This window comes from Elephas maximus, chromosome 17 (genome assembly GCF_024166365.1).
Source record: "Elephas maximus indicus isolate mEleMax1 chromosome 17, mEleMax1 primary haplotype, whole genome shotgun sequence".
Lineage (NCBI taxonomy): Eukaryota > Metazoa > Chordata > Mammalia > Proboscidea > Elephantidae > Elephas > Elephas maximus.
The window spans coordinates 11,121,379-11,134,663 of record NC_064835.1 but is presented as its reverse complement, the minus strand read 5'-3'; the positions used below and the strand labels follow the sequence as shown (position 1 = coordinate 11,134,663).

General features: G+C 57.4%; 1 protein-coding gene across 7 annotated transcripts in view; it reads right to left on the bottom strand.

Annotated features, from left to right (window-relative positions):
• The window catches only part of PHLDB1 (pleckstrin homology like domain family B member 1), a 46,246-nt gene that overhangs the window by 11,715 nt on the left and 21,246 nt on the right, over positions 1-13,285 (bottom strand). For 6 of the 7 annotated variants that reach the window (XR_007513631.1, XM_049856815.1, XM_049856816.1 and 3 more), the window contains 8 exons: positions 13,037-13,177; positions 12,808-12,945; positions 9,873-10,001; positions 9,363-9,518; positions 6,086-6,196; positions 5,831-5,920; positions 1,483-1,623; positions 1,226-1,328 (listed from right to left, as the gene is read on the bottom strand). Coding sequence is in view for 6 of the 7 variants with exons in the window: in XM_049856815.1 (XP_049712772.1) it covers positions 1,226-1,328; positions 1,483-1,623; positions 5,831-5,920; positions 6,086-6,196; positions 9,363-9,518; positions 9,873-10,001; positions 12,808-12,945; positions 13,037-13,177 (1,009 nt within the window). In the remaining variant the exon portion in view is untranslated. The remainder of the gene's footprint in view (positions 1-1,225; positions 1,329-1,482; positions 1,624-5,830; positions 5,921-6,085; positions 6,197-9,362; positions 9,519-9,872; positions 10,002-12,807; positions 12,946-13,036; positions 13,178-13,285) is intronic. The other variant, XM_049856814.1, reaches the window with a different exon arrangement.

The following is a 13,285-nucleotide window of genomic DNA, read 5'->3' as shown; positions in this document are numbered from 1 at the left end:
CTTCCCTGAAGCCCCCACAGCTCCAGGTCCGGCTGCCTGCCAATGCTTCAGTCACCTGGACAACTGGCCACAGCCCCAGAGTCTGGCTTCAGTGCTCCTTCTGCACCCTGAGCCCACACAAGGCACGGAGCCTGCTCTGGTCGTGGCCTGGCAGCATGATGGCCAGACAGCTCCAGCTCACAACCGAGGACTGAATAGGTGGGCAGGTTACATGCGCCCACCCTGCCTGCTGGGGAAGCGAGAAGGAAGAGATGGCAGAAGCCCCATGAGCACCCAGAGATGTCAAATGCAGACCCCAGCTGCAATGCAGAAGTAAGAGCAACGACAGCAGGAAAGAAGGAAGGGGAGACGAGGTGGAGCGGAGCGGAGGACAGAAGTAAGCTCAGCTCAAGGCGGTGAGGCAAGCCAACACCCCAACCTGGCTCAGCCCAGCCCACCTACAGGCAGTAGGGCCTGGACAGGTGACACCATGCTGAAGTCTGGGCTGGGCTGCTTGGCTAATGCCAACCTTCTACCTGCTGGGTCATCAGTTGCGAGGGGCTCGGCAGGAAGCAACTCAACTGGCATAGGGGGCCCCAGGCAGGGTAGAGAGACACAGAGCGGATGAGAGGAGAGGCACAGACATGGACTTTCAAAACCACCAAAACATCCACCTGGGAGGTGTGTATGTGGGCGGCAGATTCACAAGTAACAAAAACTACTGGGCCCCCAGAGCCAATATCTTTAGGGAACCATTTCTGGAGGTCAAGTCCATCCCCCTGCCTCTAGACAGGGCAATATCTAACCCTACTCAGGTCAACAAGCATTGCCCCTATTTGCTGGGCTTTCTAGAAAACAAGATGCCACAGCCCTGATCCCCTTAGTCCCCTGCCCTGGAGTCTTTTGAAAAATTTCCAGGAAATTTAGGTGAGGGGAGCCCTGGTGGCACAGTGGTTAAGAGCTCGGCTGCTAACCAAAAGGTGGGCAGTTTGAATCCATCAGCCGCTCTTAGAAACCCTATGGGGCAGTTCTACTCTGATCTACAAGGTTGCTATGAGTCAGCATTGACTTGACAGCAATGTGTTTTTTTTTTTTTTTAATCTAAATCTTCTCTGCTCTTGCCTGGATCCCAATTCAGGAAAGAACATCCTGTGGAGAGCGTGGGCATGGATGAGGCATGGGGGCATATGTGGAAACGTCCAGGGCCCCCCAGGAGAGCAGGTGGACTGGCTTTGCAGTCACTCACCCTTCTGCTGCAGAACTAGCTGGCGCTTGGTCTCGATGTCCTGCAGTGTGGCTGCCAGGTTGCGAGGAAGGCTGCCGGTGCCATTCTGGGTGAGTAGCGAACTCTGCAGAGGGAGGTGGTGAGTTGGCACCTGAAGCTCGAAGGGCGCCCTCCCCCAAAGCTTCCGGGGGTGGCCTTGGCCTCTCCCCAGGTAGCAGTGCACCAAGCACTCTCCATCCCCCACCACCACTCACACAGCCCACCTACTGTCCTCAGACCTTTGGGGATGGGCTACGGCCCAGGGTAGCCACACTGAGTTGGGAGGAGGAAGAGGAGGAGCCAGAAGAGGAGGGGAGGGGCCCGCTTCGGGTCCGGGGCAGGGGGCTGGTGGCCTCACCATCCATCTTGGAGCGGTAAACCTGGAGGGAAGAGATACTGCCTGGTGAACCCTGGCACCCTCACTGGCCACCACCCCCATGTCACCTAGTCTGGCTGTGGTTCGAGGTGCCACTCTGGCACCAGGCCTCTACAGCTGTCTGTCTCTAGCTGACAACCGTGTTGAGTCTCCTGTGCCAACCCAATGGGCAGCTGCTGCCGGCAGCTGCCAGCCCTCTTTCCCATGCTTTTCCTCTCTGGGCCAGTCCCTGGCCCAACTCTGGATCTTAGAAAGGGCTTTGTAAAACGACCTATGCCAAGGAGTTACTGTCGGTCAGGAAAAGTGGTGCAAGGGACCAACTGGAGGCCTGCTTCCTTCTGGCCCCAGCTCTGCCACCAAGAGCTACGTGACCTGGGACCACGCACCTCCCACTCTGGGCCTCAGCTTCCTTGTCTGCAAAAGGAGGGGGTTGCACTAGACTGAATAACTGCCTGGCTCCCTTGCAGCACTAATTCTGTGAATAAGGTCTTTAGGGTCAGAAACACCTGGCTTTCAGCAGAGGCTCTGCTACTTCCCAGCCATGTGGCCTTGGGGAGATCTCCTGTCTTCTCTGAGCCCCAGCGTTTGGTCTGTGGTAATGACTAGATGAATCAGAACAAATGGAAGTCTCTAACTAGTCAGGTACAAAGCAGAGGTACCACACACATTACGAACCAAACTCCTCCCAAGGGGAATGTGGGATCTCAGCTGAGGTCAGTCTTAGAGATGAAATGTCTTCACTCACAGGAATGAATCTTGAGTGGAGGGACCTTAGGCATTACAGCAGGTCAGGGGAGTGAAATTTGCGGGGGGGAAGACAGTCTGAGTACACATAGCGCTCCCATTGTCAGGCAGGCCCATGTCCTCTGTGGCAGCTCCTGGGCATGTCCCTAGGGCTCTCACTTCAGGGTCTTTGTCCCCCTCTATCCTGCCTTCAAGTGTCATCCCTGAGAAGATCAGGAGAGCAAAAGACTGGTAGTCCTCCCAGGACATACTAGCCCAGTTGTGTCAGAGCCAAGAGTGCATCAGGTCCTCAGGTAGGGTGAGAAGTTCCAGGGTTGGGGGCGCTAAGGACAGAGCAGGCCCACAGTCAGGGAGCCCCACATGGCCTGGCCCAGCGCAGGGCACCAAACAGATCCCAAGCTGACCACTGCTCCAGAATCCCTTTCCCTGGACTCAGGAGGGTGGTTCCAGCTGCCACAAGTGCCAGATGACTGCCTATGGGGAGACCCTCACTGCCCTCCTCAGAGTCCAGGGGCCCCCTGGCCACCTTGGTGGGGCTAACCCCCAGCCTAAGGCATGTAGCTGATGGAGCGGCAGGGGGTGTTCAGCGCAGAGAGGAGCAAGGCCAGAGAGGGTGGGCAGTGCCGGAGGGGGTTACCTGCAGCTGACGGGAGGCTTTGGCGGGCAGAGGTGGAGGGGAAGAGTGAGGGGAGGCGGCAGCAGGGCGGGTCCCCAGCCCAGCCATCAGATCCTGATACCACTGCTCTAAATCTACAGCAGGGAGCAGCAGCTTCTCCATCTGGAGAGGGGTGGAAGGCAGGATAGGAAGGAGGAGAGGAAAGGCAAGGAAGTGAGGGGAAAGGAAAAAGGAGGAAGAAGGAAGGGGAAATAGACAGGAAAGTGAGGGAAGGAAGGGAGGGAAGAGAGCATAAAGAGAAGGAAGAAAACACTGGTGAGAAAACAGTTGCCAGGAGTCTGCTCTGAGGGCAAAGAGACAGAGTCAGCACACAGCTCAGACCATACCATGTGCTATGCCAGCGACGTGGCAGCCAGCCAGCCAGCCAGACCCACAGGCACTGGGCACCCCCCGGGCTGGCCTCGAGCTAGAAGCCGACGAGCAGGGCAGACACACACAGACAGAGCAACGTGACTAGTGGGCCAGGGGTAGCAGGAACACGCAGACCACCAACCTTGGGGAAGGACGTGATGGAAGCAGAAGAGGAAGAGGGCAGCCCGGGAGGAAGGCAGGTGGTGGGACCCAGGTCCCGGGAGGCAGAGGCCCAGAGAGGCAGGCCTGACGCAGGGGAGGGGGCTGTGGGCAAGGAGCCCCACATGGCCTTTAGCTGCTCAAGCGTCACGTACTTGGGGGAAGGCCGGGCACAGGAGGGAATACAAAAGGTTAAGGGACTGGTACCCAAGAGACGGCCCTGCCCACAGGCGAGAGGGAATGGGTGTGGAGCACAGGGCAGAGGCAGCTTGCAGAGCCAGGAGCGCCAGAGACCTCTGGGCATGCTGCCCTCGCCCTAGGGCAGAGGATCTGCCCCTCCCTGAGCCATGAGGGGCTGACGAGAGCCCTGGGAAGAGCTGAGGGAACCACCCTCAATGCTCTACGCCCCTTCTCCCTCACTGCTGAAGGCAAGCCTGCTGCTCCCCCAACCCCAACCTGAGGGGCATCCACAGGAGGCCCTTGGGCATAGGTGGGCACAGGCTGGTACCTCGCTGTCAGGCAGGGGAGAAGTGGCAGAAGCAGAGGGGTCCAAGCAGGCACACAGCTGGAGAACCTCTGCCAGGCTCACATACTCCTAGGGTTCCCGGGAAGTGGGCAGAGAAGAGGTTAACAGGGCTCAACCAGGTGCCTGACACCCCACACTCCATGCCAGGGCAGGCTACAGGACTGTCACTCTACATCAGTACAAACCCAGAGCAGGGTGGGGAGCTCAGGAGAAAGGGAAGTATAGGACTGACCGTCAGAAGGTTCCTCCTGACCTTCACTTCTGGGGGAGCCTTGGTACCAGTCCCTGCCCAGCACTCCTGACCAGCCCATCAGTGGGTTTGCCCAGGCTGAGGACAAGAAAAGAAGCCTAGGGAAGGCTTCTCAAGAACCCACTGAGGGTCAGGACCCAGCTTCTGGGAACCCCGTCTCCAACATCAGGTGCACACAGGCATCCAGCACTGGTCACGCCACTCCTGAGGGTCCCCTTGTACCTCACTCATAGGGCCAAGGGCCTAGGCAAGAGGCCTTAGCAGGAAGCAGCTAAAAGGCCTGGCAGAAAAATAGGCCCAGTGCCCAGGCTAGGACTTGGAAAGATGCCAACACAAACCCCCATTAGAATGTGGGTTGGAAGGACAGGGACTGTCATACTCATCACACATCCTTAGAACCCCAAGCTCATCTAGGTGTTGGGGGCATGGGAGGCACCCCAAACGCATGCTGAATCCCAGTACAGTATCTTGTCTGCCCTATGCAGGGGGAGCCCCTCCGGGCCCAACTCCAGAGGCTGACTGTACTCTAGGGGCCACCATAAAGGAAAATGAGCCAGGAGGGTCCAGTGTGTTGCAAGAACCAAGGAATGCCATGCAGAACACATGCAAATTAATACGCAAATCAGCACGCTGATTTTGCATGGGCTTGCCCAGGCACTCTGTAATGGCAGATCAGCGCAGGAATTCTCCCAAGCCCTGGCCAGCCCAAGGATTATTGCCCCGTTGCAGCTGGGCCCTGGGTGGAGCTGTAGGCGGGAGCTGAGCAGGCAGGCAGGCAGGGAGCAGGCCCAGCAGAACACACAGTTAGCTGTGATTACCTCTTGCGCTTTGGGGCAGAGCTGAGTGGAAGTAGGTGGGGTTAAGGGGACGGAGGAGGCCCCAGCCTGAGAGGACCCTGAGAACAGGCCCAGAGCCTCAGTCCCCAGCCCCACCTCTGAGGACTCGGAGATGAGCAGTTCAGCCTACAGAGAGGGTATGTGATGAGGGGCTGGAGCCCCACACTCAGTGCAGCCACCCCGCCCCAGGCCCAAATGGTTTGTGCACTGAGGCAGAGAGGAAGGAGACAGGTCCTCAGATGCCAAGCATGCAAGGACTGGGAAAGAATGGCCGAAGGGATCTCAGTGCTCATTTCTGAGCTCCAAGACTGGCTCTAGACTGGAGCCCAGGGCACTTCAGGGTCAGCACCCCTAGATCATTATGCTCCCCTCAAGGTCAGTCTGCCCAGCCCGGTCTGTAACAAACCTCTGAGCTGTACACCACACACCCATCCCCGGAGCTCTCCAGATATATTCGACCACCCAAAACAGCAAGATCAGTGGGCCCCTGGGAGCCAGAAAGGCAAGGGAAAAGCAGCAGCTGGGAACCAGAGAGGGTCAAATCCCAGACCTCGGACCACTCCTGCTCAAGTCTCTCCAGCTCAGGAAGTTGCCCCCATCCTTCCGCACAGGCGGAGCCACCCAGGACGCCCCTCAGGCCTGGAGCTGGGGCTGACCCAAGCAGGTTACCTCTTTGAGGGTAGAGGTGGTCTTCGGGAAAGGCCTTCCCCCTGTGAGGGAGTGGTATCGTCTTTCCACCGTAGCCAGTTTCTCCTTCTCCTGCAAGCCCAGAGCAGCAGGAGTCACAGAGGAGAGGGAGGAAGGAGACCAGGTGAAGAGGGGCCCTCTGTGGCTGCCCAATCCCCCCAGCCCTTCTGCATCTACTTCCCACTCAGCCACCCCTTCCCCCACCCTGAGCCCCCAGCCCAGCCTGACAGGGGCTACCTTCTGTAGCAGCTGCAGGGCAGCGTTCTTGTCCCGGGCCAGGCGCTCTGAGTCTTGCACAGCCTGGGCTCGGATCTGCCCAGCCTGACTGTCCAGGACTGCCAGGCGCTCCTGGAGGAGACAGGGGGTCGGTCAGGCCTAGGGAGACAGGGCTGTGCCCAAGGGGAGGCCGCGGCCGCACTGGCTACTATCCTGCACAGGGATACCCTGGGCTTGGGTGAAGGGAGTCCACTGGCCCTTCCGCTTGGCCTCAACTCACCCCAGGGAAACTCAAGCTCAGGTCCCATTCACTTCTCCCTCCCTCCACCAGTGACTCCTGCACTACCAGCCAGACCCCAATCGCCACTGGTGTCTCCCTTCCCTAGGCCCACAGCCTATGGGCCCCAAAGCCTGGAGACACTCAACCTGCCCCCTTCCTTCCCCTTCTACCCTCTGCTTTCCTGGCCTGGACTTGTCCCCAGCCTCCAGCCTCCAGCCTCCTGTCTCTGAACTTTCTGATCCGCTGTTCATACTGCCACAACCTCTCTTCCTAAAACAGCAGTCAGGTTTTTTGTTTGTTGGTTGGTTTGCTTATTGGAATTCTCTAATCTTTCTAAAAAGAATACATATTCCTTGAATTATTTTTTTTTTAATCCATAAGTCAAGTCACATCAGTCCTCTCCTCAAAAATAGTCACTGGCTCCTCATTGCTCATAGAAAAAAAGCACAAATTCCTTACCCAATACAAGGGCTCCCATAACCAGCCCAGCCCTTCTCACCCTCAGCCTTGCAAGCTTTCAGGCCTTTCTTACGCTGCTCCCTTAGGTCAGAAGAGCTGCCCCTGTCTTCTCCACCCACCAGGAGCTTATCTCAAAAGACCAGACCTACTGCTACCTCCTTTCCAAAGTGTTCCCTGGTTCCCCATTCAATTTCTTTGCTCCTTCCTCTGTACTCAGTTTATGCCATGTCACAATCTCCCCTGAATTATTGTGACTTATGAACACGTCTGTCTCTACTCCACTCTCCACTACCCCTGCCCATAAGATCCAAGGGCAGGGCCAGTGTCTTTTCTGTCTCTGTAACCCCAGGAAGGCTCAGCACAGTGCCTGGCACAGGGATGATACTCAACAACCATGTGCTAAAAGAAAATGAAAAGAATAAGTGAGGGGGAAGAACGTGGACTGGGAAGAATCAGCTGGGTTAATCCCAAGAGGGATTCCTAAAAGAGGCTACCTTAAACCACCACCCTTAGGAGCAAAACGTGAGAGAGGGAGGATGAAGAAGGGGTGTGTCCTAAATCTGGAGTCAGTCCAAGCAGAGCCCAAAGCAGGCCAGATGGTAATCCTCACTGCCAGGGCTCCCATATACTAAGAACCTGTTAAGAGCCAGGAACTCTGCTTAAGGCTTTGCATTCGTTACCTTACTTAATCCCCACCACAGCCTTATGAAGCAGGTATCTTTATGCCCATTTGACAGATGAGGACACTGACACATTTAGGAACTAAGGTCTCATAGCTAGTAAGTGGTGGAGCTAGGATTAGAACTAGATATGCTAGACTCCAAGGCCAGTACAATGAACCACTCTGAACCAGAGAGGAGAGGACAGGAAGCCTGGGGGACCAAGGCAGAGAAAGCCTGGGTGGGACACAGGGCGCTGGGGGATGGAGGCTGGACAAAGTTTGGGAGGAAATGCATGGGGGAGAATGTGACCCCTGGGTCCCAGTGGCTGAGCTCCAGTTACCAGGTGGGCATGGGGAGGAGGGAACAGGAGTCCACTACTGCTGACCCCTCTCAAACTCCCTGTAGCTAAGACCCACCAGCACCTTGAAGGGTTGGGATTGGCTGATCTAAGGCTCCCTGCTGCATTCCCTCCAGAAGGAAAGAGGAAGAGGCTGAGAAGTGCCAGCCCCCAGCCCCAGTGCAGTATAGTGGAAGGGCCAGCAGGGCTGAATTCCAGTTCTGTTTCTGAAGCTTATAAGCTGGGAGGCTTTAGGCAAATACGTAGCTTCTCTGAGCCCTAGCTTCCTTGCCTGTAAAATGGGAATAAGACTGCCTGACTTGTGAACCATCCTAAGGACAACATGAGACAACCCCAGGAAGCCTCCTCCCTGGGTGGATGCCTGGTATGTGCCCATGTGCTTGGGAAGTGTCCTTTTCTTCCCTCCTTCATCAACCTTACAAGTGGATACACCTGTACAGCAGAGCAGCTCAGAGAGAGAAGCAAGAGATATAGACTCAGGGAAGACCCAGGGGCTCCCCATTCATTAACAAACTCAGGCTAGACATCAATCCCCCAACTCACCACTTTCTGACTCCCCTCTCCCATTTCAATCCATGACCTCCCACACTCCCTCCACCCAGCATGCTGCACGTGTGTACATGGGTGTACACAGACACACAGGCCCCAGCCCTAGGGAAGCTAGGAGGGCCGTCTCCCCATCCTCCTTCCCCACAGTTCCTAACCCTTGTTCAACACAGCCTCCTCCAGGGAGCCTTCGCAACTTTACTCTGCCCTCACACACACATCTTCCCCACCACCTGTCACCTTCTGTGCCTACTATGGCTGAGATAAGGAGCAGACATCACAGCATCCAGAGCTTCAGAGACAGCCAGGACACCCAAAACCCAAACCCATTGCCGTTGAGTCGATTCCAACTCATAGCGACCCTATAGGACAGAGTAGAACGGTCCCATAGAGTTTTCAAGGAGCACCTTGTGGATTTGAACTGCTGACCTTTTGGTTAGCAGCCATAGCACTTAACCACTACGCCACCAGGGTTTCCCCAGGACACCCATTCCTTTATTTTATAGTCTGACAGGTGAGCTGCCTTAGCCAAGCACAAGCTGAGTCAAGTCTGAAACCCAGGGGGATCCCTTCCTAGGGCCCTGCTAACTCTCCTATCCAGATCGCAGGCCCTTCCGTGCATCCCAGCATTTCCACCGGATAGAACTCTGTGAGGGCAAGGGCAGGCCTCCTTTCCAGCCTTCTCTTCCTCCTCCGTCTTTGCCCTCCCTGCCCAGCCACTGCCCAGCTCCGAATGAGAGCTGAATGCTCTTTCCACGCGAAGGCTGAGGGGAGTCAGGGCTTACTAGTAACAGCTCTTGCTCACTGAGCGTTTACATCTAGCATACCCTGTGCTGTCCTCTCTCTTCATTTTCACACAAGCCTGTTATCATTTTCATTTTTCAGATGAGGAAACTGAGGCTCAGAAAGCTGAAGTCAACTTGCGTGAGGTCCACACCCGGGTCACTGACTCCAGCCCCCGCCGCCGCGCACTGCCGCCACCATGGGGCACACCTTCCGCTTGGCGATGCTGCGGTGCAGCTCGGCCCTGCTCCGGAGCAGCCCCTGGCCGGCCAGCTCCCGCTCCTCCTCCACGCGGCTCTCCCGCTCCAGCTGCTGGAACTCCAAGTCCTCGAAGAGCTTTGTCTCGGTCTCCAGCGCCTCTGCCTCCTTGAACGATAGTGACAAACGGGATTGGGAGAGCTCACGAGGCCACTCCGGCCCGGAAGGCCAGACCAGAGAAGTGACTTCTCGGGGCTGGGCCTGGGAGCACTGCAGACGGACCGGCTCCCACTCCACCCAGCCCCTCTCCTCTGCTTGGCTGCGCCCCTGATGCGGGAGCGGCCGGAAGGAGAGGGCTGACCCCGCCCCCAACCCGACCCGGTCCCCCCCCAAGCCACAGCACCGACCCTGGTGTCCGGCAGGTACTGCGGGGGCCAGGTGGTCCCGTCCCACCGCTCTCCTCTTCTTTCTGGACGGGTGGCCCGGGGGGGGGGCCGGGGGAGGGGGGCTGGTGACACTGACCCTTCTCAGCTGCTCCTGTAACTGTTCCCGCACTGACTCGGGGCAGTTATCGAGCTGCGTCTGGAGCTCGGCGTAGAGCGCCTGGCGGGCCTCCAGGTGCCTCCGTCCCGCGGCCAGCTCCGCCCTCTCCTGGTCGGCGGGAGGCGGGAGGGCGGCACAGGGGAGAAACAGAACACACACTCCTCAACTCCGGCCCGGCCCGGGCGCGACGGAAGGGGACCGGGGGAGGGAGAAGGCGGGGGACAGGAAGGATGAAAGAGGAGAAGGACCAGGAAAGGAGAAAGCCAAGGAAAGAACAGAAAGGGGAAAGGGGGAAGGAGAGAGGGGAAGAATAAGGAGGGAGGGGAAACGAGAGGCAAGAAACTGCGGTGTAGGGACGGGACTCAGGTGCAGGGGAGGCTGTCAAAGGCAGAAAGTAGGCGCAGGGCAGAAACTGTGGTCTCTTGCAGTCCCTTCAACTACAAGTGTTTGGGTAGGTTCTAAAAAAGACCTTCCATTTTTCTCTCCAAACCAGTCAAAGTCAAGGCTGGTTCCGCATCACAAACATGGGGCCTCTAGCTCCTCATTCCGCTCCCCCCGCCCGCCCCTTCTGCTGCCCAGAGACCAAAATCTAACCCTGGGGAAAGGGCAGGGACGGTAAGGGTTAAATGCACGGGTGGGGTGCGAATTAGGAGTCGAGAATGTTAAAGCGACAGCAGTGCAGTGGAGGGGACCCCAGCCCAGCCTGCCCTTGACCTCCCTCCCCCCTGCCCGGGTGAGGGTGGGGGTGGCAGTGGATGCTGGCACTGCAAGCTGAACCTCAGCAGGGATGAGGGTTACAATTAGTTTGGCCGTTGCCATGGTAACAGGAGCCCCAGGAGTGGGTACTGAGAGGAGGTGGATGGCTCTGTCTGGGGCGAGATGACACCTCTGAGGGTGGGAAGGGGGATGAGGGGAGGAGTTGGTGAGTCACCCCTCTGAAGGACAGGCAGAGGAGAAACTGTGATCACTGACTCCAAAGCCACAGTGGGGATGGGGCTGGGGATGGGGCTGGGGACTGGGGCTGGGGCTGGGGCTGGGGAGGGAAGCTAAGTGAACCACCCCCACCGCCACCAACCCATCCCCACTGCCCTCACCAGCATCACCACCACAACCTCCAGTAACCTGGCCCAGAGAGATGGCAAAATCCAGGCCTCCAGATAATCCCAGGTCAAGCAGAAATGAGGCTAAACAGGTTCCTTGTGAAATGCTGAGCTTCACCCCTGGGAGTAAGCACCTATACTGAACCCTGTCTCCCCACCCACACACCCACCCTTCTGTTACACCCCCTCCCTCCCTGGAGAAGAAGACCCAATTCAGGACCCAATCCATAAACTTCCCCATCCTTGGGCTTGGCCTTTAAAATAGCCTACGTTCCAGGTGGCTTGAGGTGGAGGAGGACTACCCACTCCCAGTCTCTGGTTAAACCAAAAAAAAAAAACAAAAAAAACAAATCTGTTGCCGTTGAGTCAATTCCGACTCATAGCGACCTTATAGGACAGAGTAGAACTGCCCCACAGAGTTCCAAGGAGCACCTGATGGATTCAAACTACCGACCTTTAGAGTTAGTAGACGTGGCTTTTAACCACTGTGCCACCTGGGTTTCCACTCTCTGGTTAGGGTAACTGAATTTAGGAAGTCCCAAGAGAAAGCTAGGAAGAGTAGCCCTGTGTTGGCAGAGAGCCCCCGTCCAGGCCCTCCACAAAATATGCCACAATGGGAGCTCCTTACCCCTCCGGCTCCAGAGGGAAGGTAGGGGTACTTGGGGGACAACCTGCCTCTCTCTGCTGTGCAGAAAACTGCCAACGTTCTGTAGAGAGGGCAACCCAGGCCTTTCCAAATGGGGGGGAGCTCCTCAGCCAGGGAATTCCCCCAGCCTTGTATCCCTCTTGCCAATGCCCCATTAGGTAGGGTTGAGCTGTGCCCCCCTACCCATCCCTTTCTGATCAAATCCCTGGGGTGTCACACCAAGAAGAGAAGGCAGCATTAGGGGGAGAGTCGAGAGGCCCAGGGGTGCCCCTGGAGTTAGTGCAAAGGCAGGGGTTTGACACTGCCTGGATGGCACCGGCAGTTAGGGCATGCAGAGAGCCCAGAACAGTGATTAGAGGGGGGCGTTAGTGCAGGCCTGCTTGGCAAGCATGGAGTTAATTTGGCACAGAATTTGGGAGTGTGGTTTTGGGGGCCAAAGCTCCAAAAAATGGGTCAAAGAATTTTTAAGAGCCTCAATATTGAAGGCAGGAGGAAAATACTCTGAAAAAATCCTGAAGGAAAATTACATTCTTGGAAAAATACTGTCAAATCCAGAAATAGATGGCCCCTCTCCACTTCAGAACTTTTGGCACGTTGTTGGGCATCTTGAGTGTGGCTGGCATGGCCCCTGTGGGACGAAGTGGCCCCTGCAGGCTGGCACGAAATCTGAAAGGGGCAGGGCAGAGCTGGGACCATCTGGAAGGCTGCAGGTCTGGAAGGCTCAGGGGAAGCAGAGGCCTGAGGGCCATCTCCCAAAGACCACGTCCTGAGCACTGGAGTCATGCTTGGAGGGAGACGTGCTCCAGCTGGTCAGACCCAAACCTGAACCACTCCCCAGCACCAGTGCTCTTGGACTGTGCTCAATGCCCAAGACGGGGCTTTGGCACTTCCTAGAAGGGCCATGAAGGGCCCAGAATGGCAGGTACCCAGGCACCCAGAGGTAGCAAAAAGGCCCAGAGGACGCCCCAGACACCAGCCCAGCCCCTGGCAGTGCCCTCGAAGCTGGTACCTTTCACACAGAGGTCAAGGCCTCCGGGCCCTGGACGGGCACAGAGACCTCCTGGTCTGCAGGGTGGATGAGGTGAGGGGTGTGGGGCCCCAGAAAAGGCATTTTCTCCTCTCCCAGGCCACTGGTACCCAGCACGGCACCAGGCCAGGTGTGAGTTACCTTGTCCCTCTCCTTTTGGATGCCTGTCTCCAGGGCTGCCAGCTTCTCCTGCAGCTGGTCCACTGTCTTCTGCTCCTTCTGCAGTAGCGCCCGCTCAGCCTCCCTCTCCCCCTGAAGCAGTGCCCGCTCCATTTCGGCCTGTGAGCAGATGCCAGGGTCTGTGTCAAGGCTGCTGAACTCAGGCCCCTCTTTGGGGCTCTCCACTCTGCCTGGGGCCCTTGGGGCTCACCTCCCGGGCAGACTCCTGCAGCTGCTGCTCCAGCTCCTTCACACGGACCTTGAGCTGCTCCACTCGCCCCAATACCCGAGCCCGCTCCTCTTCCAGGGCCAGCACCTCTCCCTGGAGCTTGGTGCTGGGTGCATCTTCATGCTGGAAGGCAGGGAAGTCATCAGCTGGAGAAGCCTGGAGCCTTCCAGGGTCACACTAAGAGAACAGAGCCTCATTTCCAAGGCCATTTGGAGGGGTAGCTGGACTGAG